Source organism: Cyanistes caeruleus, chromosome 4 (assembly GCF_971803275.1).
Source record: "Cyanistes caeruleus chromosome 4, bCyaCae1.hap1.1, whole genome shotgun sequence".
NCBI lineage: Eukaryota > Metazoa > Chordata > Aves > Passeriformes > Paridae > Cyanistes > Cyanistes caeruleus.
In genome coordinates, this window is record NC_141704.1 from 49,931,511 (window position 1) to 49,957,451 (window position 25,941).

Genomic DNA, 25,941 nt, shown 5'->3' on the forward strand with positions numbered 1-25,941 from the left:
ACCCTAGCTGCTCAGTGATGATGCAAATGAGGCATTGCCTCTTTCCAGAAAGCCACCTGCCTGTGTTTTTCTGGAAAGGCTGGTTTGTTTGTTTGTTTTGTTTCAGGATTGAAAAGGGTCGGATTTTTTTTTCTGTTCCTCCTAATATCAAAAGCAGGGAGGAAGAGGGCAATGTTGTATACACAATTTTGTCAGAATTTCAGAGTCCAATACAGTGGACTTGACCAAGACTTGTGATTAAGAGTCTTCCAAGTTCTTCCAAGAACCTCCACGCATACTGGAGGTGCAGCTTAAAGGAGGAAAAGGATATTGAGTCCCTCTTCTAAGTTGAGGTGTTTCAGTTGATTCAGCCCTTTAAATACATCTATCAAACATGTACTCAGGCATCAGTGAGCTAAGCTCAATACAGGGGACAGAAAATAATAGAGCAGGAAGAGAGGGAGAGCAAGACCACGAGTGTATTTAGCAGCCTGTCCATGCATTTAACTTGTACACACCTTTAACTGCAGAGTGCACCTATGTAAACATGATCCATAGCAATCTAAAAAGGTATTGTGAGAAGGAAAAAAGGATCTAGCCAAACTTCATATATTTAAGAATTCCACTAATATTTTATGGAACGGGTTTTTTTCTTTGTTTTCAGAAGACACAAAGCTTTATCTAATAAAGGACACCATAAATTGAAGTTTTCTTTTATTAAACATATCTTAGGTCCTTATACTTTTAGTCCCACTGGAAAAATTTTGTGGGGTTTCTTGCCATCTGTCACCTACATATACAAAGAATTACAGAATACTGACTTTTACAGAGTCCACTTTTCTTTCAAATTTCTGGGAAAACTACTAAAGGAAATAATAAATACATCTTTGGGGTAGATGTAATGTTACCTTGTTTGGAACCATGTTATTTATCAATAACTTACCATTTTCAGGTTGAGTCTTTTTAAGTGAATCTATGAGAGTACTGACAGCTTTTAAAACAAAAATGATTTCTGTGACTTGCTGCCTACAAATGAAAAAATGCAAATAGTCATCTACTCATTTTTGTTTCAAGAATGTAAGTTTTATAGAAAAAGTTTCCCACTGTCATTACTGTTGTCTCAGCTAAGACAGCTTTAACTTTGACAATGGAAACAGTAACACCATACAAATCTCAGTCTGAAAACACTCATATCCAAGTATGTGATAAGACTAACAATCAATTTCTACTTTCATGATAAAAACCTTCAAAAGTGAAGTGAATTTCAAGTAAGTTCCCATTTTAAAGAATTTCTTAGTTTTTTGGTCTAATTTTTCCATTTCTAGAACAATTACTTGAGTAATGATTCACAATATTGCTGTTTGGATGTTTTATTTTGAGGAGATTCTACTCACCTCTCAATTTAGAAACTACACATAGCTCTACTGGGAATAAAAGGAAATCAAATTTCAGAAATACAATGCTAGAGATATCAGAAATATTGTTTCAGTAACTGAAACTGTTGTAACAGCACAGAATATGACCATTGTTACTTAAAGGTTTTTTAAAAAAATTGGGTACCAGCATTTTCTTTGAAATATCTAGCCCATAAAAATTTCCCTGCCTTTTAAATTTCATTCTCTCCCTCCCCACTGATTTTTTTCATGACTAAGTGATATTTTGAATGCAAACTTCTTCTCATAAAGTCCTGGTAATACCTTTATGTTCTGAAGGCAATGCACATACCGTGGAAGAGGGCATTTGCCACTCAATCTCTCATCTTCTATGTAGCGATGCAATACATCCTGTGACCTTTTCAAGAGCACAGAAAGTGCCATTCTAGAGATGTAGCCTTCTTGAGGAGTTGTTACTTTATTACTGAATGAAAACTGGAGCAGTGTTTCAAAACACACCTTAGAAAACTCTTCTCTCATTCGAATATCTATTTCGGCTTCTGTCAAAGTAAAATGATGCATTTCAATTAAGCAGTGTGTATGATGCTGCATTTCAATCCTTTTATTATATGCTAGAAAAGGTTATCACTCCTCTAGTATTAGAAAATATTAACAACGATAAGAACAAATATTAAGAATACGTTCTATGAAAAAATGACTGTGCAAAAATCACAATAGTTCTGAACCTAAGAGATGAATTATGCCACATTCTCACTAATACATCACATACCTGACATTGCTTTAATTATAAAATACATGAAATCACCTAAAAACAGCAAACTCAATCCTACATTATAAATACTCATATTTGGTACTGTAAAATATAAGTATTATTCTATGTAACAACGTATGTCCATTTTTTTTCCTCTTTCCAAAAACTCCTACAAATATTTTTTTTCTTAAAGGCAGAGAAGTTACCTGGCCAGGTACACCATATAGTTACACTAAGGTCATTCAGGTTTTAAGAACAGGATGTCTGTCTCACAATTGTCTGAAATTATTATTGGAAGTGGCACAAAGGAAAATAAACTATGTAGATAGTAACACAAGTACAATATTATATATGATACTGTCCAAGCAGTAAGGAAGTAATTTTTTTAAAACTGCAAGAAAAGCTTGGCAACTTCCACAAAATATAATTTATAAAAAAAGTTGGATATCAAACAGTCTATACTGAATACAAGCCAGAGAACTTCAAGACTTTATCCTGATAAGTACACTCAACATTTTAATTATTTTCTAGTAGATTTAAACACTCTAATTTTTTTTCATTCAGGTACCATACCTGTAAAGGAGGATGACTGAGAATGTATTGAGCCTTTATTGAGCATAGTCATTATCTGACCAACAAATTCCTTAGGAATAAAATTAGCATATGGCAGTATTTCTGTGCTGATAAGCTGCACCACCTAAAATAAATTATATATATTTACATTAGTTCTCTAAATACTAAAACTGTAAATCTAGTATGAAGAAACATTTAAAAACATTTAAAGAAGAAACATTTGAAATGTTTGTAATGAAGAAACATTTAAAAAGAGAGAAAGGCCTAATTAGACTTCTCAAAATCTTCTGTTGCTAGCATTTAAAATTTGCAGACATGTCTGAAAGAGCGGTCTTGCATGGGACTTTAAATTTGAAATAAAAACCTTTCCCCCGCTACTTTTGCCAGAGTTCCTGATCAGATTTCAAATGACATTTGAAGTATAATCTTCAAGTTGAATTTATGGTTTTGAAAAGAGAAGATCTAACATTAGAAATCTCTCCCTCCCTCAACCCCAATTCAATACCCTCTCCATGACATTAACACACATATCCATCCCTAGCAATGTGATATCTGCAAAGCAGAACAAGTGTGTTAATTATCTAAACGAGCTTAAGACAATACACATTAACAGAAATGCTTTCTATCCTTTTCTTGATGCTCCCATTCAGAAACAACATGGGTTTAGATCTCCATAAATGAATGCATTAGATTTGAGAGTTCTGCTCATTGCAGGCAGAACTGGTCTCACTTTTCATCCAGGTAGTTTGTATCTGGAAGGATGATGAAGCCACAGATACTGCCATGCCTTCTCTGCAACTCCTTTTGCTTTGTACTCAGTTCAGGTAACATCTTCTCCTAATTTTCTTTGGCCTTATGCAACCGAACATTATCTCTTAACAATTACAGTTGCACTGCACTAAACTACACATAATTTCTTCATTTATGCCAAAGCTTCTCAGTACAGAGAACACATCTTAAAGACAACACTGTCTAAGAAAAAACGAATTTTTGCTGACCACCCCCTCAACAGAAGGCACTAATTTCAGGTTTAATTGTCAGCTTTCTCTGTGGTCTACAGTTATCAGTGTAAGTGCTCAGCAATAACATAATAAATAAGGATCACATAATGAGTTAGGGACAGAAACACATTCTGGCTTAGCCAGGTTTTTATGCTGTTTTGAAGTTGAGATGACAAGTAGTTTTTGGCATCCCAGTTCCTACTTTTTGTATCACCCTGAAGCAGCTGAATTCTGGACCTATGAATTTCCTGTCTGAATTTCAAAAATGAAAACAGTATTACAGAAAAATGTAATGAAAGGGTAACTTCAAGAAATTATTTCAGAACAAAATACAACTTGTGAATAACACTAACTCATTAATTTCAACAGTATGTTATAGGCTCCTTACCTCAACATCAATACTCTCATTCTTCTGAAATTCTTGAATTGAGAGATTATCAGGAGGAGTACTAAAAATAAACATACTACGTTATACTTTAAATTTCCAACATGTGTAAGGAGATAAGTATAGGCAAATGCATTACATTTACAGTTATTACACACATCACGTTGGTACTATTATATGGTAATGATTAATGATAACAAGGTGTGGTAATCAGGTTGGATGGGGGCTTTGAGCAACCAAGTCTTCTCACTCACTATGCAAGAAAATACTTTTGAGTTTCAATGGTACATCTTAAAATTTTGTTTTCATTTTACATTTTCTTCTACATTAATGAAACATTTTTCATTAATGGGATATTACCATGTCCTTTTCCCCTGCTAACTGAAATACTGAAATTATGTGTTTTAATAAAATTCATTAAGAATCAGAACAAAGAAAAAAACATTTTATAAGAGTTTTGAAGAAATACAGAATTTTCTGGAGTTCCTCCATTATGTATATTGATTTATTTTCAGATGAAATGTCTAGAAGGAATTCAACAGACCCTGTGGTGGGTAGTTCAGAGCTAAGCATGTGCTCACAGGCAAGGCAGCTGGCCAGGATAGCACCGTGGACCTGTGCCAGTCTTGTCCTCAGAAGGGTACTCATCTAGGCCTGTCTCCTCCACCCCATTGCCAATTTTAATGAAAGTTTAAGAACCTTGAAGCTTTTGAAATGTCATTCAAATCTGATTAGTTTAGCTGACAAACGTTTTGTTGTGTGTATTTTTTTCTTCCAGTGCTGCTGACAAAAACAAATAAGATTTTTCTGAGATAGGCTTTTTTCTCCCATCTTCTGAATACTTAGCATAACACTCTGGAAGATCAGTCTTCACACCTACAGATCATTTTCAGTTTTGACAATTAAGAATATATTATATATGTACCAATGTTTCTGCTAGAAAAAGAAATATATCTCTATTCCTCAAAGAGACTTTATGCAGATAAAATCTAGATCACTTTAAGAAAGGGGCGTGTGTTACATGTATGACTAGAAAAAACACTAAGAATAAAATATGAAATTATTGTATTTATTAGTGGGTTGTGTATTAGGCAGTCAGGAAGTTTGGAATTTTATGTTGAAAACCTAGAATAAAATATTAAGTAGCTGTTCAGTCAGTACCTTTTCTAACACAGAGTTGTTAAGGATGCAAAACCATTAAACAGTAATATAAGCTATTATGATGCACAGAAATGCAGATCATGTTGAAATACATGGGAAGATTTCAGTCTGACACTTCCTAATTTATGACTCACTTTCTGAGCTGAGGTTTACTTAGAGAGTAAGGCTTTTCTGCCCAGTCATCCATATCTGATCTACCTTATCTACTTCACATTTGTTCATGTAGCAAATTATTCCCAAGTAAATAGATTTCCATCTATATGGATACACCTATATAGGGGCCAAATGCTTTGCTGTTCTGGCACAACATACCTAAACTGGAGGGTCAAGAGCCAGGAGAAATAAGAGTGTGATGCAACAACTATCCTCAGTACAGAGCTCCCAGCTCCTGCCCACTGGGAACAGGGAGGGCTTCAGAGCCAAGAGCGAAGACCTAACAACCACCCAGAGTCCTGCTGTACACAGGACTCTGTTCAGAAGCATCTTTTGGGAAAGTATTGATTTAATTCCCTCATGTGAACACAGACTTCTGCTCTAATAAAATATATATACACACACACACTTGGTCAATTTTATTGTATATAATAGTGTGACATGCTTCTGTGAAAGCCTCTGGGAAAGAAGAACAATATGAAATAATAAACAGACCAGCTTCTTACTAGGAGACAATTTTGTGTAAATTAAGTTATATGAAATGTATTAATTTTAAATGCCATCTTGATTTATGACAAAAATCAAGATTATTGAGTCTTCTCAACTGAAGTTTGCTTTAAAATTATTTTTTTTTAAAAGCTGAAACTTCGGTCTTGGAAGTCGTTAATTCTCTATGACAGAATCATCTTCCTTCTTCATTTACCTGGGCTCTCTTGGCTATATTTGAAATTTCTTGTTGTACAAAGCTGCAGAGATGATTTCTGCTGTGCTTTGTACTTTTTAAACATCAGTGAGCATGCCCTCTCATTTAGCCCCGTAACTGGCTTGAAATTTTGTTCCTATCCAAAAGACAGAGGTGGGACCATGCTGAGGAGGTTCACTATTTTAAATACAGATATTCACAGAGCTTTAATTTAAGTGTTCAAATTACAGTGACCTCTAGTCTAATCAATGCCAACTCAGTTTCACTGCCAGAAGCAATATCAGGCTATGTTCACTTATGATTTCTAGGATCAGGGTGACTAGATGAGTTACGAGTTAGACTAGAAAAATGTTTGAAACATTGGTTAAGAATTTAGAACATCAGTGAAATAATTTCATTTTTTTTACCCAGTGCTCAGGCAGGTAGAAACCTGGAGAACATGCATACAAAAATAAGACAATGTGCACTGGCGTATTTTAATGAAAGCTAAAAGGAAAAAAAAACCTAATCAAATATGTTACAAAGTGTTGCTAGAAAGACTGACTGCATTAGGGCTTTTGTGAGTCTTAGAGAGATGCAGATGTTTCATATTTAGAACCATGCCAGCAGTGGTAAGTCAGGTTTGGAGAATAAAGGTTTAAAGAGGAGGTAAAAAAGGAAGCCATTTACTTAGCTTTTCATAAAGCCTGGGACAGACAACAGCACAGAACACTTAGAACATTTAATAGTGGAATATATTGAACCATTTCAATCCATGCTGGCCTTAGTAAGATTTGTTCACTCCTGCACCTAACTTAATGCCCTCCCTGTCCTGCATGACACATTTGCAAGCTGGAAAGCCACCAGAGATGACCTGACTCGCAGCTGCAATAAAGCCATTTGGTAAGGTTCAGCAGGGTTACTAAAATCAATTCAAGTTTACAAGTCACAAATCTAACTAAAAGTGTGCTCCTCTTCTCATTTGTGGCTTGGTTAATTGATTTTGGTGGTATGGACAAAAATCCAAGTAGTACCAGAAGTTTTAAAAAACACAGCTCACTGTTAATATAAATAAATCACGAAACATACCAAAAACAGTCCTATACCACTAGAAGACACAATTTAGCAAATTCCAAACCAAAAAGGACAGGTTGCCCTGCTTGCCAAGGGTAGTCTCATAGCATCTTGCACAGAGTGCAGAAAGATTTTGGCAAAGGAAATCAGAAGGGAATTACCTCAATGTGGGGAAGTTCCACAGCTATCTCTAGAGCCCTCCTTGCATCACGAGAGAGACATGCTTCAGTAGCAATGTGGGGAGGAGAATGAAGAGGATGAAGAAAAGGAGAAATGACTGCTATTACTAATTGTCCTGACTACTGGTATGAGGAAGATGTACTCCCTTTTCAGATTTAATGTTTTTTTGGGAGCACAAGGCTCAGGCTGATGGAGAGAACAGAAAAACTATGTCTCCTAAAGATACCAAGGGACAGGGCTCTAACTGTGTGTTGCAGAACCATATACTTGGAGGGCAAACTGGTGTTTAGAAAAAGATGAGTATTACATAGGTAAAAAAAAAAATAACCCCAGACATTCTGTAGCCTCACAAAATACAACTACATAAGCAAAACCCATCTATACACAACAAGCCTGGAAAGCATAATGCTAGTGGCCATTAATTATACTAACAGGTCAAATTATCTTGCTGTAGCCATGTGGTTCTATAAAATACCAGCCTATTTTTAGTGCATTAAATTAATTTGAACCTTAAAGTTTCTAAGTGAAAAAAAGTTCCCTATACTTTTCTAAGGACACCTTTAATTATGATGAAAAAATTCTCTTTAAAACACATTTTGCATGTTTAATTAGAGTATACACTTTGGTTGCTAAAGAGGCAAAACCAGACTTAAGACAGACATAAGGCATCATAAATATTCACACAGGTACTATTTTTCTTCTACCTCTAGAGAATATTTGCCCATGTATAACAAATAAAAAAAGGTATTGGAATTAACATAAAGAGTAATAGTTTCTAGCAAGCAACGCATTAAGATGAAATTTCTATGTTTGAAATAATATTCAAGCAAAATATAAATCACACGCTGTAAACTAAAAAAAAACCAGACAACATATTTGGCAAAAAAGGTCATGCAGAAGATAGTGGATCATCCTGAATTACATCAAAGAGCTGTGATAATTTTACTTCTCTGGATTTATGAACAACTAATACCAAAAAAACTGTAGCACTACTAGTCTTGTTCAGCTAAGAACATGCAAAATGGAAATGTTTAATCTGCTTTGCAAATACTTAGGAATAATTAAATTACAACAAATAGTAATATGTATTCCCAAACCAACTTTTAAGTGAACATACATTCTTCTACAATAACCTGAAAAACCTTCATTTGAATTCTGTAAACCCAACAGTGATACAGATTATAGGGCATTAACTGACATAGACTGCCTGTCTCAGAATGGAAGCAAGAATACCAACTGCAGCTGAAAAGAAAACCAAGCAAGATACTGTGAAGATTATTTTACATTAAAGAAACAGTGATGCATAAAATAAAAACTTGGATGACTGAAGTGTCTTTTAAGTCATCATGATGACCTTTTCTATTTTAAGGTCCTCCTACTTAATAGAATTTTCTTTCAAGTAAATGCAAAAACAATAGGAAGGTTTTTCACCTGATTGCCATGTAATCCTACTGATGATATTTCAAACCCATTCATTATTACATACATTTTCTCTAATGGATGTGTCTCTAAAATAAATTTTCACTGGTATTTATTTTTTGTTTGTTTTGTGCAAGCTGCTATTTATCCATCATTAGTAAATACAGCTGTGTTTGGTTGCTGACTTTTGTGTTTCAAAACTAAACACACAGCATATTAGCGTAAGGCACTGAAGAACCTTACTGTGTTCTGCTAAAAAGAAAGACTCATTTGTTACTGAAAATCAGGGAATTAAATTTTTCATGCTCCACCTTGTTCTTTATTCTAAAACACTGTTAGATAAACTACTCCTAAAATATGCTTTCCCACAGATGTTTACAGAAGATGGAAATTCCATACCATTCCTAAGCAATTATCTAAAATACCTAATCTTCCTTAGAGTAAAAGGTTCCCTTAGTGTCTAACCTAGAAAATCTTTGCTGTACTGTAATACATTTTTACCCATTGCCAAAGAACAAAAAAACTCTTCTCTGAAGCAAGCTTTTATTATTCTTAGGAAGAAACACATACAACGTAACTATGGACTTCTAAGTGCACAGCAGTGTAAAAAAAAATTTCAAAAATTCACAGTAAATGGAGTATTTCAAGATGAAACTCCAGAGAAACACATGTAGTTAATGCTGTTCACCTCAATTAGAAAAAATACTGTTGCAACTTGTTCAAAGTGAAGAAAGGAACAAACTGAGTACGTATCGGTAACTCTTTATCAAATCTAGAGTAAACATCCTTGGGAGTCTATTCAGAACTCCCTGTCCTGTTGAGAAAGACTAAGCCTCATACTGAGAGTTCAGTTGAGCTCTCTTGCTCCTACACTTTACCTTTTGATTGAAGCTTTTTGTACTACTTTCTAAAAGTATAGCTTTTTGATGCAGATAGATTGGTTACCTTTTCTGCATCATTCATTAAAATAATTTTCATATATCAAATAGGTCTACTGACACATATAGTGAACAAATTCTTTATTAATATTTTCCTTTAATTTTTTTTTTTTAAAAAGGAAATTGTATTTACCTTTTTGTGAATAAAAAGTCTTCAAAAGTATTTGCTAGCTCTGGCCACATACTGTCAAATTTTCCAGAAGATGCATGCTGCCTTGCAACAGGTAGTCCAATGGAGAGAACTTTGAGAAGAGAGGACACAGCTAGCTTCCATGTGCTTTCAGAAGGACATGAGTACTTCAGGCTAAGAGGTATTCTAAGTGTCTGCAAAATGACAGTCAAAACAAAATTAATAGTTGCTCAGACTACTAAGATTACTGCAAGTTTCTGTGCAAGATCTTGGAGGACACTGTCACAGATGGCAGTACACATCCCTACCTTTTCTCTTGGTATATGAGATGGCCTTTTACAAATGCAATTCTGAAGACAATTTATCATGTACCAGCTGGCTAACACACAGGTCTGTATCCAAGTACAAGGTTAGATGGTGCATTATCATTTACACTACAAAATCACATACCAATTTTCTTTTTCTGTATTGCCATCCACCATTTCTGCTAAGTCTGACAAATGGGCTTTCCTAACATCTAAAAGACTGCAAGCAGTCCATTATCATGAGTGTATTCTGCACAATTCAGTCCCATTCCTACAGAGCCATCCCAAGTGCTTCCACAGTTAAGAAAAAAAGCCTCATTGAATTTGAACTTTCCCTAGTAAAGCTGAACTGTAAACAGTGGAACATAAACACTGGAAGAATTCTGGTCATTATTGACTGTTAAACCACATGAAATTTGAAAGTAAGGACAGTTAGTGAAATTCTAAGACAAAGGCTACAATACAACTCAAATGTAAAGCAGATGAAAACACAGCAAATTTTAAGTCTTTTAGATAGTCATCTTCAATACCTATAAAACAAAGTCATTAATAAATTTTAAAACATTAGACATATGAACCATTTACACTTATATGGACTCCTTTTAGTATTGTTAGTCAAACCTTAGAACCTGGTTGTAAGTTATCTTGGAAAATCAATTATTTACTTGACATTTCAAATACAGAATGACTAAATTCAGGTAACATACAGATGCCCCCCAATGCCTTTAGTGCAGTCTCTGTTTTGAGAAAAGCAAAAGAAGGAAAGACTCACTCTGACTCTTACAAGGGAGACAATTATAAATAACTATGGCAAAAAAAATAAATATGACAGCTAGAATATAACCCTAGAGATAAACAGACCATTTTTTTTTCTGCTGCTATTGGTCATATGTGTCAAATCTAATTCCAAAATCAACATGGGCTTTAGAGACATGAAAAATAAATTTAAAAGCATTTTCATATATGACAATAGAACATATTTTTATCAACTGCTAATGTTACCAAAAAGTGGTATTTCTATCAGTTTCACCAATCCCATTAAAACCAAAGTGGAAAACTACTGCATTAACTTTGAAATACAAATATTTAATTCAAAGCATATTCCAAATAATATCACCTGTTTTAAACACATTCAGATTTATCCTGATGTCAGCCAAGTCATTGCAAACAAGCTAGGTCAGATGCATTTTTATTTTCCAGACTTCTGGAAAATATTACTTCTATTACTTACTAAAATTTTTTGCTGAAATGGAATGGTCAAAAAAAGTGAAGCATTTGACAATTTCACTTTAAAGGTTTTTTTTGCTCACCTGTAACATTTAATAGCTGCATTGAGAGATGAAATCATTAAAAGCAAAGCAAAAATAACAGAGCACACACCCTCAAAGTCCAGTCTACAGGAACTGGGCTTTGGCCTTGAAATACATATTTATTAAGAGGTCTACTTACTACACTCAGGTGCATAACACTTTCAGAGATGAAAATTTTGTGGCCTAACACATTTGTTAATTTTTATCTTAACACTGAAATACTGATGCTGACATTATCCAGCTAAGAACAATACATATAGACTAATAAATGGCCTTCCAGCTTCAAAACAAATTATTCCCTGCTGCTCATCTTCATAAAATATCAGTCTGTTTACTACAGCCTGAAGCTTCCCAGGAAGTGCTTGTTTGCACTAGCTGAAAATAAAACTCATGATTTTCAATATAAGCTCATTAAATTCAAAGCACATGCAGGTGCTTTTTACCTTAATGATGTTCTGAAGAACCTTCTCTGTTACCACAGCTTTATGGCAAGCTGTCTTTTGGTATAAGTCCACCACAACTTCCAATGATCTCTCTGCAAATGGTACGTAATTCAATGCCACCCATTCCGCCTAGGAAAAGGAATTAGTAAATGACTAAATTATACATGAAAACATATTAAATAAGGAACAGAAAGTGTATGTTTTGCACTGAACTCTCGGTATAATGCATGCAAGGTTTGCTAATATGGTCCAAGCAACAAAACTGCAAATACAATATAGTCTGGCTATAAAAATGTACTCTACATTGAAGTAAAGTACATTTAAGTAGGAGAAATGTTGCAGTCTAAGCAAGACAACTACATTAGGACAATCTTTAAGGAAATTTAACTCACCGGTGCAAATAGTTGTATCTAGTGTGATTCCATTGTGTTGCAGGACAAACAGAATAAGAAGAATTAATACATACATAGAAGTTACCTCTTTGATTACACTGAATCAGATGCTCATGCTTAGTGAACAGCAGTGTACACAGACAAAAAGAATTATTGAACATCTTCCATTTCTTTACAGCACGTGCAATTCAAAAATCTGCAGCTTGAGGGAATTTTCTCCATTCAAAAGTATCATGTCTCTGTGTTAAATTTAGTATCTCTTGTAGGACAAATTATTTTAGATTAATTCATGTACAAATACAGACATTTGTCTGGTATCCAAGCCAGACCTTTCCTACATGAAGGAATACAAAGTATAAAAGCAAAGAAGGATGCAAGGAGAGTAAAAGAAGATAACAAAAGCATGCAAAAAAAAAACCTTATTACACAACATGCAGTTAAGTTTTTACTGATTGAACAAATACATCTTGCTGAACAACCTATATCTGAAGCTGAATTTGATTAGCCAGCCAACTGAAACAAGTGAGATTTCTAATAAATTACCTGATTATACTTTGCATTTGCAATGTGCTTGGTTTCCAGCTGTCCATACTGTGGAGGCTTGCAGGAGAATTCTACAAAGGCCAGCAGCTGGTCAAAGATTGCAGGATACATTATCTGCATACCTTCTGAGCCCACACATATAGCCTTTATCAAAAGAAAATACTAAAGTTTAATATATATTTCTTGAGCTTTTGCTTTAACACATGCATCAGTACAAATAACTCCTACAGAAAAACCCCCATATAAGACTTTGGAGGAGTCGTGCTGTGTGAAAGATAGTGTATAGTTCCAATAATTTAAGAAAATTAAATTTTGCTACTTTATTGAAGTAAAGAAAGAGGCAAGATACCTGGGCATATATAGTTCAGTAAGTACAGCTACCTCGTCCAATAAAAGATAACATTTCTCCACAAACTCTGCTTTGACTTGTCTAAAATAAAGTCTTACAGAAGTCTTTTATATAGACCTCAGACACATCTTTAATAAACATTTAAAGCTTTTAAAGTAGTTAAAAGAGTGTCTTATAGAATGAAATATAAATAAAATGAGAATTATATGGTTTGGTATAGCTGAAACTCAATCTTGCTTTAAAACAGAAAATTTCAGGAACAGTGTACTTATACTAACACCCTCCCCATACTACAGCAGTAAAAGACCAGAAGATGAGTTCTAATGAGAAATAATAAGACAACAAAGAACAAAATAAAGGGTGTAAAATGGACTCAATGTATGGAAGCTTGAAAAGAGATCCAAAGCTCCCTTCCATTCCCATGTTCTTAAGTTGCAATGAGGTCCTTTGCTAGTGGAATAAAGTTATAAAATAAATTTAGTAAACTAGTCAGAGTTCAGTCTGAAAAATGTTAGGTTTTTTTCATACTATTCAAACTGCAAAATGGTTCCACAACTTCTGAGAAAATCAGAATTGACCCAAGTCTTCTTGTATCAGCAAAGAACCTGATCCTACACGCAAACAGAGAAATGTTTTGTTTCAAAGATTGCAAATATTTACATACTCTTCTTTAAGGCTTCCACTAGCTTCTGTGTGTACGTACTCCTGAGTGTATCAATTGATTTCAAGAGAGGAAGAAGGTACTCTGGCCTAAAGCAAAACCATCTGACGCATGGCTTTTGCTTCACATCAGCACTGGCTGGCTGCCTTGCTATGTGAACTGTACTGTGTTTATACAGCCGAGAGGAGCAATCACGCAACTTGACAGAACTTACTGGTGGTGCCCAAAAATACTTCAAATGATGTTTTTAGGAACATCAGTGCTGGTGTGTTAGTAACATAAGTATAGGTGGGAAGGGGAGGTTTGAGGTACCATCTTAGGGATGTCTGTATTTTCAAAGGCTTGTAACTGCCACAGTAACCCACTGACACTGGGAGTAGGGAAGGGGAGATGTCTCACTTACTTACTCACTTACTGCTTTTGTTATTGTTTAGAAACCTCCAGCTAAAACATCTTGACAAGAACCAGAGTATAATAATGTGCAGTTTTTCCTCATGTTAAAAACACTGGTAACCCTTTCTCTGAAAAACCTTAATGCCTGCAGTCTTTGGAAACTAAGATCATCTGGATAAGGAGACTAAAAAACAGAAAAATTTCAGATGAAAAAATGGACTGATCAAATGGGAAAACTAGGATTTGGGCTGGACTGACCTGTTGCAAAAGGGAGGGGAAAAAAAGGTCAAAAGCCTGACTGGAAAAGGATGAAAACAGTAGTTTTCAGTTAAAACCTGAATGGTTTTAAAATTTCATGTTATTTATACACCCACAATACAAAACTAAGATTTAATACCAACTTCTATCCAAGCAAACTGAATTGAAATTTAAACAAAGTAATTCACTCCATAGCATTTCCATGGCAGGGATGGTTGGAACTAGATAATCTTTAAGGTTCCTCCTGACCCAAGCCTTTTTATGATGCTATTCTTATACCTCTGTTTTCAATATTCATGAATGAGTATTTGTTAAAACCATCAACTAAAGGAATGGCTGCAAGACAATGATTCTACCTTGCTTATGTTTGAGATTAATCAGCTCACACTAAGCAAAAGAGAAAACAAGACACTGAATTGCTGCTCATCTGGCAGCCATCATGTGTTCTAGGAGCTAAATGGAGCAGGATCCTGTCAGCAACAGGGGGGTATGTATGGCCACACAGTGAAGCCAAATAGTCATAACATGAAAGCCCAAAGGGAATGAGGTCAGGTCATGTGGATATTTTAAGTCTGCCATTTCCCAAGTAAGGTGGTTTTGTTGGTGTTTTTTGTTGTTGTTTTTGTTGTTTTTTTTTTAATGTAGTGCTTAATATAAATGCATGATTTCACTCTGCTTCTTTTGAATAAATAAGTTCTGTGAATGAATAGTGAACTTGGCAAGGAGATATTTTACAACTCCAAAAAGAAAGAAAGCAGCACTATTTTCTTTTGTCTTTCAGAGAAAGAGCACCCTAATCTGTTGTTTATAGATTTAGTTGCATTAAGGGTGCACTTTGAGGATAAGTTCTAGAGTAAGAATTTCTTAAGCATAGATGCAGCATTTCCATCAAATAACTTCGTTAGTAAGAGTCAAGAATGTAGATAATCTGCCAGAGAGCCTTCTATATTTTATGCTTTATGTCAACTCTAAGTTCTCATGATCATTGTTCTTTCTATACTGTTCACAGCAGCACCTGGACATCATACAGAACACTGCTTGTGGGACTGTTCCTCCATCTCCATGTACAGACCTTCAGTATCAACACCAAGAGTACTTCAACATTAGATGGACAAGTAAATGGCTACAAACACAGCACAACACTTAAGGCACTTCTGCAATTAAGCAGGAAAAAAAAAGCATGTTTCTTAAAGGTTACACCATTCCTTTCAATGCAGAGCATCTATTTTGCAGCAGAAATGGAGATTGTCGTAATACAACACAGTGTGCAAGCATAAATAATTTTTAAAATCATGTTTAAATCACCACACTCTAACTCTATAGAGAAGAAGTAGACACACTGTAGTTTACCTTTCACACGCTAGAAGTTGCATTATTACCTTTTGTAAAACATCTAAAGCTGTAAGAACCGCTTCTTGTAAACTTGTCAAAACTGCTTCAGTGTAAGATGGAAGGATGAAAGGGGAAGCATCTGAACTGATTGGAACTGAAACAGCACCGTGCAAAATGACACCCAGCTTTTGAAGATCATCCATGCTGAAACCAGTTTTGATGTGTTGATAAAGAGCTGGGAATATTTGAATTAAAGCTGTAAGAAAAGGCTGGCTGGGAATGAAAGTTAATTTATCACAAGTAACTGGAGGCCTTGTACTTTCTGATCCAATCCTATACCAGCTGTTCCAGGCTGCCCACCAAAGATTCAAATCTTCAATCTCATCTGTTATTGCAGGAGGTTCTGATCCATTGTATCTTCCTATTCTTTCTCCTATGGAGTCAGTTCTCATGAATGATCTGCCAAGACTAGGGGCAGTTGTTGTTCCTACCACCAAAGGTACAGAAACATTGATGGCAGGTGGTGTCTCGGGCTTCTCAGAGTCTCGAACAGGAGAAACGATTTGTAGGATCTCCTGGAAGCTTTTCAGAGCAGCCAAGGAAACTTCATTATTTTTGCTAAGTGCTGCCGACTGGATGTGATCAAGAAGAACATCCCAGGCTTGGGAAAAGTCTCCTAATTAAAAAAAGAGGGGGAGGAGGGAAAAGTCAATTTGGAACTTGCTTCCTATTCCCATTGCCACCCAACCCTGCCAACCCAACCTAAAAGGTTGCTCATGTACTTGTTACTCTAATACACAGAAATTTCAAGAGATTAGGTGGCCACTTGAATGACTTTTATATCAATTCAACCATAACCTGAAAGAACGAATGTGACAGAGAAACACATAAAAATGAAGAATGAAACAATATACCTATGTTCATGTTAAATTTGCCAGCAAAAAATCACATACCACATCCCACACTAGTAAAATTTATTTTCTCCATTTGGTATAGTGAAACATAATTAAACAGATTTGTTCTTATACATATCAGATGCCTGTTGATTTCACAAAGGGTTAACCCTATACAAGAAATTAAGGGTCAAATCTATACTCATGCAATGCATTTATAAAGAATTGATTTCAAAATGCTTTGATAATTGTACTGTGGAAAGATTTCATTTGAGGCATTTGAGTTTTTCATTAAATTTAGCCTTAATCTTCAATTTTCTATATTACTAATTAGAGGGTTTGAATAATTAAAGTAGTTCTCATTGTTTCATTCAGTTTTAACTCAAGTTTAACATAGCCTAAATTCTACCACGTTTCTGCAAATGACTAGTACACTTACTAGCTGTTAATATGTTGACACTTCTATCACAAATGACCAAAATTAAATACAACACAACTTATATCCAATTAATATACATTAACTGGATACTATGGAATGCTGAAGATAGATTAATCTAATGAGGACTTTTCTTTGTAAACTATACATTCTCTATTCCTTTTGAACTTTTTCCTTTTAGAAATTACCAAGCTATTGTAAAATACAGCTGAGCAATGTAAAAGTTCAATACTCCACTGACTTTACAAGTAAGTTCTCTTTACTTTCTAAGAGTACTGTTAAATTTGACACACTGATGCCACAGAAAAGTTCCAGGCAAGTGTTGCATTCCCTTAGACAGACAAAAAGAAGAACATGTTCTGACAAGAACAAAGTATTATTGTTATCAGTCTCCTATAATTTAAAGCTATTTAGCACACAGAATTGGGACTGAATTGTGACTTCTGAGATTTAATCTCAAGTACTGTGGTACAGAGGATGAAATCTGTAGTTACAATTTTTGGCTCTACAGAGCATGAATTAATAATGTCATAATTTTCCTAACATTTGAGGCAGCAAAACAAAAAAACATTTTTGAGCTAAGATTAAGATTATTGCCCAATACCTTAACTGAAAAGAACATACAAAAGCAGAAGTTTATAATTGTGTCTTTTAATGACTATAAATTTTACCTAGAGGCTGCAATAAGTATCTCCTGGTGTTAAATATCCTTGCAACTCCAGCCAGTGTTAATACCCATGTCTCAGCCCACTGCTTCTCAGCTGTATCTCTTGAATGATGAATGAGAATGTTGCCTCCTCCTGACTCAATCTTCTCTTTGTCAGCTGTTGTAGAAGATTCTCGAACCCTATCCAACAGGTGAAATAAAACCTGTAATAGCCAGAAAAAAAGAGGAAAAATGCAACTTTTCAAATAACATAGTTGTATTCATAGCAAACCAACAAAAATCAGTTTCATTATCCTTTCTGTCACAATGTCACCCTGAAAATTCCCTTGTTCTAAACAGTCTCCACAGCAGCCAAGATTAACAATCAGTCAAGTGATGGCCACTTGAGAAGGGCTGGAAATAGCACACTCAAACCCACCAAGAACAGTATCAGCACCAAAAGAACACTAAAACCAGTGGATCTCAGACACTTCACAGGCAGGCTCAAGTTTCCACAAGCCTAAAGTTTCCATAAAGCACAACAAACATGACCATGACTTAGAACACAGCATTTGATAGATCCTCTTGAAAGATTCTAAACAGAATGCAAAGCAAGGCTCCATCTGATACCAGATCGGCCACATGACCCTCAAACATCTCCATTTTCACACAAAAGATAAGTCATTCATTCATATACGAAGGAACCCATCTTTTTATCAAACTACTAAGAAAAAATAACTAGGATACTAAAATTTTATTTTAGAAGAAGCCTTAAAGGCCAGAGAGGACAAAGTGTAAAAAACATTCCCAAAACCCAAGAGATCAGATTTCTGCCACCTTATGTTATCTTTAAAAAGTCTTAATAAATTAGCTAAGTGATAATGGTTATTATATGGTAAATGGTCAATGGTTATTAAAATTCAAATGGTCTTTACAAAACCTTCAGAGGGAGCTTACACATCATACCTTCCATATTACTGTGTGCCACGTTGAATGTTGCAGTAGAGTTCCATGAGCACCAATTGTAGAAAACAATGTCTGCCCAGCGCTCTTTCTAACGGCAGGTCGGGGATCCACACACAGTTCTCCAAGTTTGGCATACAGGCATAACCAAAGACAGTCAAATGGTGATGCAGGATGAAAAGGTCTGTTCAGCGTCACTCCCTTTTCTTCTGCCTGTTTCTGCAACACTGCTTCTTCTTTGTTTAGTTCCTTTTCAATTATTTCACCTCTTTGGAAAAAATAATCTGAAATATTCCACTAGAAAATAAATAAGACATATGGTATCATACAATAACAATAGGGTAATGCTCTTAATGATCATTAAATAAATTGCCTCTTATTTTCACAAAGTATTTTTCAAAGTACATCAAGATATTAATTTCACTACATTGGTGAAATAAGATCAGCACATAAACATTGCATGGACCAAACATTACTCTTCTTTCACAGCTTCTAGGTTCTCATTATAGGGGGCACAAAATAATGCATTAAAAATTAGATACTGATAAACATGGTTACAACACAACACTCTTTCTTTTAGTAAGCCAGGAATCATGAAAATTAAAGGCAAGATGTGTTCACTAAATTCACCTATGATTCCAAATGACAGCATTGGAGCTCAGTAAGAACCCAAAAAACTAGGTTGTGGCTGTCATTTGTATAACTGACTACAGAGAAACTTTCATTAAAAAAGAAAAGCAAAAATGAAAGCCAAAAGCAGCATTGGTGTAGGTTAATAAAAAACTCACCAGCAAACCAATTGAAGTTAAGCTAATATTAAGCTCTTGATTGTGAAGTCCAAAGCTTCCTGCAACTTCAACAACGATCTGCAGACAAGTACATGGCATTGTAGGAAGGAAGTCGGTCACAACCAGCTGAAGACACTGGAATGCAGTCCGTATTAAGGACTCTCTTCAAAAAACAAAATAAAAACAAAGCACACACACACACGCTCATTTCGCATTTCTTCAAGAGCACGGAAATATTTTGAATACAATACCTCAGGAGATAGCAGCATTAAATACAAAAAGAAAAAAAAATCAAATTAATCTTTTTGAGAAGAATTTGCACTATCTTAAATGGGTTTTTTGAGCTATAATTTTAAGTTGAAGCTTAAAATTCTGATGAAGCCATTTAGTCCATGCTAACTACCTCGTGGAGTTAAGTTTAGGCTTTCAAGTGGTCCTTAGCTAATTTTTATATAGTGAAGTCCATTTCTCTATTTAAGAGTTCTAAAACTTGTTAGTTCAAATGTGTTAGTCAAAACATTAGAAAAAAGCCACCATGGACAAAAAAAGCACTTAATTTAAGCATTATCATCTTCCCAAAGAGTAAGCTGTTCTGAAGAATTCCTTGTATCAGCAGTTCAAAATGACTTCAAGTATGCCAAGCAGTTGGGCAAAATTTGGTTTAATTATTAGGGAAGATGCATGCTAACATAAAGGTAGTCTTACTTGCTTCAATACTACATTGTATCAGGCAAAAACTTTTCAAAATGTCTACCATTAAATAGATCCTTAATAACTTTGCCTTCAGAATTAGATTCTGAATACAGGAAAGGTTTGCAAGGAGTTCTCAGAAGCAGCAAGGACTTTTACAACTAAAATCTTGTTTAATGAGAGACAAAATGAAGGAATCAAAAGGAGTGGTGGAGTGTAGGTAACACAAAATAGGGAAGCTGCAGTTAAATTTCACTGCAGGGTTTTTTCAATGTATGACAGAAATAATTTCAAAGCTTTGTAATACAGAAACTTAGTATCCTTCCGGATGTATATTCTGGGGAAAAATTTCAGATTATAGATATGTCCATTACCTATTCCAGGATTACAAATTTTTGTTTTTATTTAAATTTAAATTAAATTAAGTTAATCCAAAATCAAAATCAGAGGGGTTCATTTCCACTGTATTGTAACAGCCAACACAATATAGAAACCAGAAGAATACTCAAGAAACTTCACATGGACAGTACTGGTACAACTAATAATTCTCTAATATGATGAATAATGCAGAGAAACATCTATCCTACCATGTAAGATCAAAGTATTTATCATTGCTATACTGATGGAGGATAGACTCACACAATACTTTCCCCCATACTCATTAGAGGAATCAATAAAGTGAAACCCATAAAGTGAAACAAACCCAAAACTGCTGCAGTTCCCCTTCCAGTACAAAGTTTCAGAAGTATGTGACCTTGAAGGATTCTAAGAGAAGAGATGGAGGCAGGAAATCAAAGTATAGTTCCACTACTCATTTTGAAGTAGTGAGTTAAGGGAAAGTAACCTGTCTTTCTACATTTCAAATGCAATGCTACAAGAAGAAATTCAGAACAGTTTTTCCTTGTTAAGGTCCTACACTACTTCGTGTTTCAAGAAAAGTTTTAAAGTTCCTCATGCAAGTACCAACAGTGATACCACGCTTCAAATTGTGGAACTGTCCTTGGCCTTATAGGTGACCACAAAAAGGTAAACTGTAAATAGAAGAAATTTAATCTTAGTGAGAAATCTTGAGATTGTATAAGACTTTATCTATGCTTAAAATATACAGAGGCTTTCCACTGAAAAAGTCCTGAAAGACAGGCTTCTTTTTGTTTGGCTTCTTTTGTTTGTACTGTACAATCCAGAAGTGACCAAAGTATGGTTTTTGGCTATCAAAACAGCATTTTCTGTATTTATAAAAGAAGCTTTCCAGGAAGGTAAATGGATTTCTGTCCTAGAATCCAGGACGTTCACTCATCAGAGGGAAGACATTTGTGAAGAAAGTCTTGTGGTAAGTTAATATTTAAAGTACCATAATAGTATCTGTATCTTGTGTTCACTTAGGTAAGTAACTTGTGCAGTAACTTAGGTAAGAAAATAAGGTCTTTCTCAACAAACAGAAGGCATGGTTAATTTTTTTCTACTGTACTTAATATGATGTGGGCAAACAGTGCTATGTAGTTGGGTTATTCCATATACCTTGTAGGAGGAGACTAAGATATAACACAAGATGTTAGTAACATCTTGAGATATCAGCCAGTGAGATATGGGTTTGAGATTTAATGGGATCTGAAGACTGTCTTGAGAGGAATTTGTGGTGGTTTTCATCCCTCACTAACAACAGTGAAAATCAAAAGGCATGCAGGAACACATTGCACCAAGTGTGAAAACAACAACTACCAAAGGAAGCTTAATAACAAAAAAAAAAAAAAAAAAAAAAGGATGCTCACAACCAAGAATGCCAAAATCCTTGGGAATTTTGGTAGGTACTACTGCCAGTGCAAACCATACTGGTCCAAGAGCTCAATCCTTCACACTATTGAAGGAGCTTTAGGTTTTTATTTGACCAGAAGACTAAGGTGGGACAAAAGGAGAGATATGCCAAGGAGAATTCTACTGACACTAGAGTTATATGATGACCTATCCTGCTGCTAGTCTTGACTAGCACATAAAAAACTAATAAATATGGTTTGAGTGTTTTGGTATAATTCTTGGTGCTTACAGTTGCAAAAGCAGATGTTCAATTCACTGCTCATTTCAAAAATATTCCTTGCAACTTCATCTCTCACTTTCCCTTGTGGGCAGAGAACAAGTCCACCTCTGCTGGCAACAGAGTCAATTGTGTAAGTCAAGAGATTCACCCACAGCCAGTAAATAATCTTCCATCCTTCTGCTACCAGCAACCATTGAGGTAGGAAGGCTTCAAGAAAAAGAGAGAGGGATCAGAAGAAAACACACACTAGAGACTACTGGAAGATTTAAGAAGAAAAAGAAACAACAGATAAACTGAGCAACAGCTGATTCACACAGGAGTATTGGAAAGCACCAGAGATGTGTCCACCAGATGGTCAAGATCAAATGAAATGGCACACTGAGTACTCCCAGTGTATACTGCATGCTGACTACAGGAGAATGTAGAGTGGAATAATATTCTGGTCTTGTGGAAGATTAATTCAGTAAAATAAAGTGTGCTTCAGGAAGAATTAAAAAGTGTATTTTTGTTGAGTAAAATTTTTCACAAGCCAAAAGTTACAATGCAACTATGAAGTGGCTATTAAAGTACAAAAATATAAAGTAGAAAAATAAAAGCCTTTTTCTACTGTTCTTATCTTACATAAGTTTAAAATTTTATTTCCACCACTTACCCCTGATCACTTTGGATTGCCCCCATGACTCCAAGCACCAATGGCCAACCAGGTCCTAAGCTGTCACCCTGACTCTGTAAAATCTGTAGCACACACTCCAACTGCTTGATCCTGATATCAGGATGACTAATGTTTGACAGCTCCTTTAGTGGATTCAATAAAAGCAACTGCAGCCTCTAAAAGTAAACAGTAAAGCACATTAAGGATTCTAACATTTAACAGATTCTCAAGTATTTTTATGTATAAATGAAAACAGAGTACAAATTAAAGATTCATTGAATTAATTCAGAAGCTCACTCACTAAATGCTCAAATTCAGACCATAAAGGGTCTTTACACAAAATCTACCTTCCTGGCTCCTGTTCTCCAGGTTCTTCAGGTAGATGCTGCTACAGTTGCATAAGAAATATCATGCAAATTTATGCTCACTCAGCAGGGCTACACTCAGCTTCCTACTCAAGAGAGCTTGAAAAAAATATCCAGTAAGACTCAGTAAAAATATTAGAATGTTTTCTTAACCATGATTAATCAGGATTGAACAGCTGTAATTTAGAATGTTAGGCAACACATTTTTTGCCTGCCACAGCATCACATATATACTTCTAAACATTCTGAAATTTTTTGCACTTATGAGGGTGGACCCACGATTTGTTCTTAGAAATGGACATAATATGCAAGCATCACTCTTTGTTAGATATTTGAAAAATGAAAGAGGATAGTTTATTAGAATGCATGTGGTGGTTCACAATAGTTACATCTGAGTGTTACAGCTACAGACTTTATATACTCAATAGTAAAGTTGCTTTATGAATGAAGGAGAAAAGCATCTGCTCTTAAACTTGCTTTACCTGATTTTGAGATAATGGAGGATCATGTCTGAATGTCAGCCCTGCTTTAATGAGAGAAGTTAAAGCCTCTGCTCCCCATTCTCTCATTCTGGAGTTGGGATGCTGACAGACCTGAAAACACAGCAGTGTTTTGTTTAAAGTCACTTTCATTTAACCAACATAAATAATACATTAAAAACTGGTATTTTAATGATATTAGCATGATAGATACAATAGTACAAGAAAAATACAACAAATACCTAAGTAACCTAAGAAATCTGGCTTCATAGTAAAAAAAAAAAATCTTTTGGATAGACATACCTTCTGAATAAGGAAGCAATAGGAAGCAATGAAAGACACAGAAGGAAACATAGTTAAAATTACGTATATAATTCAAATAAATAAATTTTCCAAAATTACTAAACAAACTACTAATTCTGATAATGATTGATTAAAAAGCACCAAACAACCCTTCAATAAATGCCTAAGACTCTCAGGTTTAACTTAACTTAAAAGCTACAAAATTTCACACACTGCTTAACATAATCAAGTGATGAACATGGCAGTAGCCAAAAAGCAAAGTGTCATCTATACTCTCAAATACAAAAAATAACTACATATTGAAGATAAAATAAACCTCACACTCCATTATTTTAAAAACTTGGCAAAGCAATAGCAAGCATCTTTAAACTTGAGCTTCAAATGCATACTTTCATTTCTCTTTGTCTCTAAACTCTCTGAACCTAACAACTTTGCTAATTGCTTTTTAGAATATAAAAAATTTTAAAATTGTGCTATTTCTTAGATAGCTAGTCTGAAGTGTGCTGTATCTAATACACTACCCTCAAACTAATATGGGAAGTGTACAGTTTCATTGACTGCTACATAATTGCCACCCTTCCAGCCCGAGTTCTGATGGTGTGAGAACCCAGAGTCAAGTCAAGGTACTATCATAAAGAATGCTGATGTCTTTTATTGGTGGACCATTCCCTTATCAACCTAGCCAAACCAAAAAGGAGAACAATGTAGAAGAGCTAGGTTAATGTTAAAAAATGCAGACAGGAAATAGCCACTCTCCTGATTTACTTACATTTTTAAAACTTTATATAAAATAAAAAAAGAGAATTTGAAGTACTTCATGCTCTGATTCTGTAAAGATAACCAATTCCAGAACCAGGGAACAAGCTATTCCCTCAGGTTGTGTTTAATTGAATTATAGCTGATGCTTCCTCCTTCCTTATTGTACCCCAATACCTGAGGTTTAAAAGGAAATAAGGCACTACTTTGAAATAAAAGACTCCTGTATTTCCTACGAAACACTGGCAGATTACCCGCAATGCACGGGTAACAGACTGAAACAGACTGCTCCCTAGATGATAACAGTCTCAAGATGTGGATGGTGAACCTTATTGTCTTGTAGGGCAAAAAATAAACAAGAGAAAGAGATGCTTGTGCTTTAAGTCTTTAAACCCAGAAATAACCAACTTTTTTCTCCTTGATAAAGCAGTATGTGGCTTCCATAAATAGACATGGCCAAACCTTAATGCTTGTTAAAACAATGCACTGCTGCTAAGGAAGTATCTGATACATTCTGAATTATGAGGAAGAAAAGCCTTCTCCTTTACCCACTCTATAACAAACCCTATTCTCACATTTTATTCTCCTATATATTGTGCGGAGAATTAAAACTGCAGTTACATTCAATCACCTGTTTTTAGTTTCCAATTCAAAATGTACTGGTTTTTTCCTTGATAGACTGTATTTTTCATGTTGAAGTTAGAATATTAAAGAAATTGCAATAGGATTACAACATTTTTATACTTGAACAGTAGTCTGCTAAAGAAAGCCTTCAGAAGTTAGCTTAAATATTAACCAAAAAAAAAATAAAAAAGTCAAATAAACAATCCTTTCTTAGTAAATCTGGCTTCAATTCTAGAAAGATTCTAACTCAGAATCTTCCTAGATAGTTGTACTGTGTGAAACAGTGAAACATGTTTGTGCCACCTTAATTAGAACAGATATATGACATATAATTATTTGATCTTTTTAAACACTGCTGTGTCAAAAATATATAAAGACTGATGGCACCATAAAGACAAGAGATATTAAAATATTGTAATTTAAATATATAAATTCACTTTTAAATTCAAACCATAATGTATTTGAACTGCAACAATAAAGTGACTAAACCAAAATATATAATTACAAC

At 34.8% G+C, this 25,941-nt stretch overlaps 1 protein-coding gene across 10 annotated transcripts in view; it reads right to left on the reverse strand.

The window, feature by feature from the left end:
- Window positions 1–25,941, reverse strand: part of MON2 (MON2 regulator of endosome-to-Golgi trafficking) — a 119,329-nt gene that overhangs the window by 55,758 nt on the left and 37,630 nt on the right. For 6 of the 10 annotated variants that reach the window (XM_086884576.1, XM_086884583.1, XM_086884580.1 and 3 more), the window contains 13 exons: window positions 23,754–23,864; window positions 22,907–23,082; window positions 19,533–19,695; window positions 18,748–19,041; window positions 17,807–18,005; window positions 15,854–16,482; window positions 12,814–12,957; window positions 11,879–12,007; window positions 9,824–10,014; window positions 4,087–4,147; window positions 2,698–2,821; window positions 1,705–1,912; window positions 923–1,005 (listed from right to left, as the gene is read on the reverse strand). In XM_086884576.1, the coding sequence (XP_086740702.1) occupies window positions 923–1,005; window positions 1,705–1,912; window positions 2,698–2,821; window positions 4,087–4,147; window positions 9,824–10,014; window positions 11,879–12,007; window positions 12,814–12,957; window positions 15,854–16,482; window positions 17,807–18,005; window positions 18,748–19,041; window positions 19,533–19,695; window positions 22,907–23,082; window positions 23,754–23,864 (2,512 nt within the window). Of the gene's footprint in view, window positions 1–922; window positions 1,006–1,704; window positions 1,913–2,697; window positions 2,822–4,086; window positions 4,148–9,823; window positions 10,015–11,878; window positions 12,008–12,270; window positions 12,289–12,813; window positions 12,958–15,853; window positions 16,483–17,806; window positions 18,006–18,747; window positions 19,042–19,532; window positions 19,696–22,906; window positions 23,083–23,753; window positions 23,865–25,941 lie in introns of all 10 variants that reach the window. The other 4 variants (XM_086884586.1, XM_086884582.1, XM_086884578.1 and 1 more) reach the window with 1 other exon arrangement.